Below are 5,704 nucleotides of genomic sequence, written 5' to 3'. Positions count from 1 at the left end.
ACCGATTGCCGGGTGTAAAAGTAAATATTATAAATAAAATATATTATCTAAAGATAAAATTGTGTAAAAGTTAACGTATTTTCTCTGTTAAAAATGTAACTGATTAAAGTTGTAAATTAAATTAATTAGCAAAGTTAGTTTTTACACTTAATAATATAATAAATTGTAATATTAATTTAAATTTAAATTATTCGGGTAGCCGGAGTCGCCTTTGCGGCAACAGCCACGGCGTACGAATATCTAGACACTGCGCCGTCGAGCCCGGGGGGTCTCATCTTCCAATAGCGAGGCACCTCCGAGGCTGAGAGCGTGCTTCTATTTACCAAACAAACCTTGTACGCCGGGGCCGTCTCTCCGCAGTGGTAAATAAATAATCACTCGGTCGCGCTCGGTCAAACGAAATTAAAAAGTGACAAGCTGAACCAACTTCCTCGCAATCTTTATCGTGTTTTCTCGCGCATAATGGGTAAAAGGAAGGCCACGGGCAACGCGAACAATCCAAATCAGGATTTGTGCGACTTTTTGTTAGGTAAGCGACGTCCTTCCCCTGTAAAATAATCTCTTCGTTGAGAGAAGGCACCGTGAACCCGTCTGGATTTGCAAGAATGCGCGATAGGTGCAAGGTGCTTCGAAGCGGTCTTTTTCTCCCCCCCAATTTTTTTTATTAAAAGAATTTGCAGCATCAAGTGGACCGCAGTCGACGAGACAAACCTTATATTTGCTGATTTGCAGAACTGGCGGATTACGAGCGTAACGTCAGCAAGAACGTTTACAAGTACAATGCGTATCGCAAGGCGGCTGGGACACTAGGCGCCCTGACGGAGAGAGTAAAGAGCGGCGAGGAGGCGAAGAAGCTGCCTGGGATAGGAGCAAAGATCGCCAAGAAGATCGACGAGTTTTTACAGACTGGGAAACTGCAGAAGCTGGAAAATGTACGATCTCGCTGCAGTAGGAACTTAAGGTGCACGCCGTTTCACGCACGATGTATCCTTGTCATTCACCAAACATAAATAAGGATTACATTAAATAAGGATAAATTAAAGTTCCTCTAATCAGAGTCCGGCCAACAGGCCAATTTTGGCAAGATGATGCGAGAGAAAAAGAGATCTATTTCCTCTCTACATGACGCGTATGCTGTGTGTAGAGTGAGAGAGAATTTGTTTCTTTTTCTCTCGCATCATTTTGCCGAAACTGGCCTGTTGGCCACATTCTGATTAGAGACTCTAGGATAAATGATGCGTCATGCGTGAAACAAAACGCAACTTGCGCAAATCCGCTATACACGTGTCTCTTTTCAGATTAAGAAGGATGGGACCAACGTCGCCATCAGTCTACTGGCCCAGGTGTCCGGCATAGGTCCCGCCAAAGCGAAGGAATTGGTGGACGCCGGTATCAAGACACTGGAGGATCTCAAGAAGCACCAGGACAAGCTCACGCATCATCAGAAACTGGGACTGAAGTACGAAGTCGATTCGTTGACTCCCGGAGACGTTCTGACCGACGCAATTCTTTCAGGTACTTCGACGACTTTGAGAAAAAGATACCCAGAGCAGAAATTGTGCAGATAGAGAAGACACTGAGGAGCGCCGTCAAGGAGCTGGACAGTGCCTACCTCGTGACCATCTGCGGGAGTTACAGACGCGGCAAGGAGGAGAGCGGCGACATTGACGTTCTCGTCACGCATCCCGATTACACGTCGAAGGCGAAAGATGAGAAGAAGAAGAAGGCCGTGTCGTTAAAAGCAATCGTCGAGTGTCTCGAGAAGAAACGACTGATTACGGATACGATATCTCTTGGAACCTCGAAATTTATGGTATTGAAACAGGATGATCCGAGAAGCGAAGAAGGCACGTTTAAACTGTACGTTGTTCTTGCAGGGAGTGTGTCGGTCACCTGAAGACAAAGGCAAACCTTTCAGACGGTTGGACATACGTCTTACGTTTTACGATCAATATTATTGCGCCATACTTTATTTCACAGGAAGTGATCTGTTCAACAAATTTATGAGGGCGCATGCATTGGAAAGGAAATACACGCTGAATGAGTACGCACTGAAGCGTCTCACAGTCGAAGGTGAACGAGAAACGATGTGTGAACGAAATACGTGGAAATGTAGCACTTTGAGGAATTTCACAAGAAACCTTACTTTCAGGCTGTCCGGGAGAAGCTGAGAAAATTACGTCTGAAGAGGACGTCTTCAAATTCCTAGATTTGCCCTACAAAGATCCAAAAAACAGAAATATGTAAGCAAGATATTCCTTTATTTTATAACTTATTGCCACAAATGTTTTATGTATTATTGTTTATATTGTATTTATTATTGCAAAGAACACTCACCTTTATCAAAGTTAGAAATATATAATAGTTTGATAAATCTTGTAAAAAATTTTATTTAAAAACTTAATACATGGTAATGATTGAAGTGAAAATTGCGTTGTTTGTATAATTTTACAATTTGTCAATGAACGATGATCTTGTAAGAGCGATCGAACTACCTTCTCTTTCTGTTTCGTCGTTTCTCTTATTTCGTTATTTTAGATATACTCGCTTTTGTAAATCACAAATGGTCTCGTAAGCGTACGTGTGTATCTACGTCAACAGTATTGCAAGCGTAGCAATCTGTAGTGTTTTACCCGATCCCTGGCATTCGAGATTATATCATCTTATGACATTAATTGATAATCTTAAACAGATATAATAATGTCTTTTAAATACAACCAATATGCGACCACACCCCACAAAGCTGTGGTCCACAAATTCATAGCGAGGAGTGACCAATGCGTGGCATGCGTCAGTTGCCAAGCCCACGGAAATAATCCCATGGTAATGATGTGTCCAACATAGAGCGTAATTGGATTCAAACCTAAAACAAATAGAAAATAAATATGCGAAAGAAATTTCAGTACTTGACGCATAAAGAAACTGAGACAATATACATTTGAACGCTCTAGGGGGAAAAAAAGAGACGAAAGACGAAGTTTAATAGAACAATGAGATTTGTAAATGTATATACGTTGGAAAATGTTACGAACCTGCGTAGATGAACGGCGCACCGCTCCAACATTGTTTATAATCGACAAGGAAATGTAAGATCGCATACAGTAAAAACGCAAAGCAGGATACCGTCAAGGTAAACGAAAGCGACATCATTTTCTTGCTGACTGGTATCACTCCGGCCTCTTTGTCAAAGCGACATAATATCCCACCAATGATACCCTGAATATCAATTATCGATTGTTATCAAGTGTACAAACGGTACGTCTTCTGTCGCCTTTAAGTTAAATTAAAAAAAAAAACATCGGAGCTTACGGTGACGAATGACCACAGCAGCCAGCGTATCACTCTAGCATTGCACTGGTAGTAGAGCAATAAGATCTTTCCGGCATGGACACCCATGTACACAACAAGTATTATAGATATCGTGTTCATTATACCTGCGAGTGTTATAAGCCTAGCGTTATTTTATCGAGATCTTTTATTGGGAAGAATAAACTTGTCGTACATACCTTCAGGATCGTGAGGCAAGATGGTACCGTACACGGGATTGTCCGTCTTAGAGTACATATGACTGCCAAACACGAGTCTGTCTATGTAACCGGCCGCGCCTCCGGTGCAATTAGGGAATTTCCCGAAATTGTAGTAGCCACCGGGTCCCAAGTATCCCGTTGGACAATTCGGGACAGGCAGGGTAAACGTGATTAGAGTATGCGTCGTCACGATCGCTAAAATGATCAGCCACTGCGCCCAATTGTTCAAGATATCTCGTAGGATTGAAAACCGACCGAACTGTAACACGTCGTCCTAAGGGATTAATTATCACAGATTGGTCCATCATAGATAGCGCGTAACATACTGTTACAGAGAAGGAAAAGTGTAGTTCGCACCTGAGAATGCGCCCTTATAAATACAGTCTCGATGGTGGCGCATACGAAGTACGAAACGGCCAGCAGCTGAAGGACACCCGGGAACCGGAGGTCCTTCAGCGACTTCGAGTGAATCGAGTTGACCATCAATCCGAGAAGCACGAGGATAAGCGCGCGCTGCAGGCAACGTAAAATAATTTTCCCGCGTGAGTTCGACACACGAAGCTCCGATCGTTTCGCTATGGTGATCGATAATCCCATGATCCATGCGAACCTGAAAGCGTATCGTAATGTAGTACGATACCAGCAGAACGAAACGTGTGTAAAGTGCGAGAGAGCACAGATAATTTACCAAGGTAACACCAAGTCGGCCACTGTCAAGCCGTTCCACGCGCTGTGATTGAAAAACACATATTTGCCACCGCCGTTGTTGACAAATATCATCCATAATACAGCAATCCTGAAATTGTAATCACAGTTAGTTTATTCGCGCCGATCTGTGCTACATCACTTTACGCGCAAAAACGAAAGGTACCCTCGGAGCGTGTCGATCGAACGGATCCTGGTGCTGGATCTGTTTGTTCGAACTATCGGAGTCGGCGTCTCAGTCTCCTGAAGCTCATCCAAGTCCTGAAAGTACGCATAGTATGGCGCGTGTGATTGCACAATAATGTACATTTTTGTGCCAGGACACTTACGTCGTGGATATTGTCCGGAGAAAGTTTTCCCTTTATCACACGCACGATAACTTTGATGGTGGCGAACAGAATCGCTAACAGAACAAACACCATGAACGCCGCAAATATTGCTGCAACAGGAATAAGCGTCGATTAGCACGAGCCCCATAAATTAAGATCAAGAAATACTGTCGTGGATTCTTCCGACTTACGAAGATAGCTGTTTATCGGTTCGCGAATCGTATAAATCTGCGAGCACAGCTGCTCCTGGGAAATGTTCCAGCCGTAACTTCCATGCTCTTTAAAATTGTAAGTTGTGCTGCAAACGCGAGTTACGGACAATCGTGTACTTTCGTATCTCAAAAGAGTGCGACAAATGAGACGATTCTGTACGTTCTTGAGTTACTTACTGGCAATATTCATAAGTGTCCTTGTAGAATACGTGCAAAGGATATTTCGTGGATACAACTAACGTCGTGTTTTTCCCCGCTGGTAAGATAGCTTGTGGCGGTGCATTCGCACACTGCAACAACAAAGGATATTACCTAACAGCCGAACACGATCAAGAGTCCCACGTAGTAAGTGAATACGTACCTGGTAGCAGTCCGACGAATAAGAATACAACGTGACAGATCTATTATACTCGTTCAAAATACTGAAGCACGCTTCGTCTATCTCGAGCGACGCGTTGGCGTCGAGGCAACGATTGACTGCAACGCGTTGGCTCGTGACAGGCATTTTGCTACAATCGCAGTCGCCTCGCCAAAATTAAGACCTCAGCTCACTGAAAAACGAACATTTTATAAATGTAAAATTTGATACACGCGGTGGTGACGTTTCGCAAGCATTGCAGCCTTGCATCATCAGGGCTGGGAGGCTCTGATACTGGTATCAGCAATCATCTTTATTTATTGTTAATATAAATATATATTATATTAGAAAAAAAGAAGGAAAATGCTAGTGCAACACTGACACGATAAAGAAAAAGGCAAAGAGAGAGGCAGCCTAACTAGAGTTTGCGTTAACTGTCGTCGCGCATTCAAGAGAAAACGCGAGAACGAGCGTTAGTATCTCGTCGGTTTCTCAGACTGACATTTCGTTGTTCAAGTCCCCTATTATGAGATAGGATCCTAAAGGCCTGTGTCCACGATGCTAGGACTTGGT

At 43.3% G+C, this 5,704-nt stretch overlaps 2 protein-coding genes across 5 annotated transcripts in view; one reads left to right on the top strand and one right to left on the bottom strand.

Moving 5' to 3' along the window:
* Positions 1-219: 219 nt before the first annotated feature.
* On the top strand, positions 220-2,374 carry LOC105559273 (DNA polymerase beta-like). The gene is made up of 6 exons (XM_012007439.1): positions 220-529; positions 733-932; positions 1,299-1,459; positions 1,516-1,813; positions 1,878-2,073; positions 2,153-2,374. Exons 1-6 carry the CDS (start codon positions 463-465, stop codon positions 2,245-2,247), a joined length of 1,017 nt encoding a protein of 338 aa, XP_011862829.1. The 5' UTR covers positions 220-462; the 3' UTR covers positions 2,248-2,374.
* LOC105559274 (heparan-alpha-glucosaminide N-acetyltransferase-like) overlaps positions 2,374-5,704 on the bottom strand; it is a 4,792-nt gene continuing 1,461 nt past the window's right edge. For 3 of the 4 annotated variants that reach the window (XM_012007440.1, XM_012007441.1, XM_012007442.1), the window contains exons 2-12: positions 5,135-5,324; positions 4,951-5,063; positions 4,753-4,859; positions 4,562-4,671; positions 4,399-4,493; positions 4,216-4,323; positions 3,885-4,137; positions 3,507-3,801; positions 3,310-3,434; positions 3,033-3,216; positions 2,374-2,863 (exon numbers count right to left, since the gene is read on the bottom strand). In XM_012007440.1, the coding sequence (XP_011862830.1) occupies positions 2,685-2,863; positions 3,033-3,216; positions 3,310-3,434; positions 3,507-3,801; positions 3,885-4,137; positions 4,216-4,323; positions 4,399-4,493; positions 4,562-4,671; positions 4,753-4,859; positions 4,951-5,063; positions 5,135-5,278 (1,713 nt within the window). In that variant the 5' untranslated portion in view covers positions 5,279-5,324 and the 3' untranslated portion in view covers positions 2,374-2,684. The remainder of the gene's footprint in view (positions 2,864-3,032; positions 3,217-3,309; positions 3,435-3,506; positions 3,802-3,884; positions 4,138-4,215; positions 4,324-4,398; positions 4,494-4,561; positions 4,672-4,752; positions 4,860-4,950; positions 5,064-5,134; positions 5,325-5,704) is intronic. The other variant, XM_012007443.1, reaches the window with a different exon arrangement.

This window comes from Vollenhovia emeryi, unplaced genomic scaffold (assembly GCF_000949405.1).
Source record: "Vollenhovia emeryi isolate VEMERY1.0 unplaced genomic scaffold, V.emery_V1.0 DF939282.1, whole genome shotgun sequence".
Classification (NCBI taxonomy): domain Eukaryota; kingdom Metazoa; phylum Arthropoda; class Insecta; order Hymenoptera; family Formicidae; genus Vollenhovia; species Vollenhovia emeryi.
Note: the sequence above shows the minus strand (reverse complement) of the source record. Positions and strands in the feature narration are given on the sequence as shown.

Excerpts from the sequence above, each read along its gene's own strand:
- LOC105559273 (XM_012007439.1), top strand. The coding sequence starts at position 463 with ATGGGTAAAAGGAAGGCCACGGGCAACGCGAACAATCCAAATCAGGAT. Across the intron at positions 1,460-1,515 it reads CATCAGAAACTGGGACTGAA|GTACTTCGACGACTTTGAGA; the intron begins GTACGAAGTCGA and ends CAATTCTTTCAG. Across the intron at positions 2,074-2,152 it reads GAAGCGTCTCACAGTCGAAG|GCTGTCCGGGAGAAGCTGAG; the intron begins GTGAACGAGAAA and ends CCTTACTTTCAG.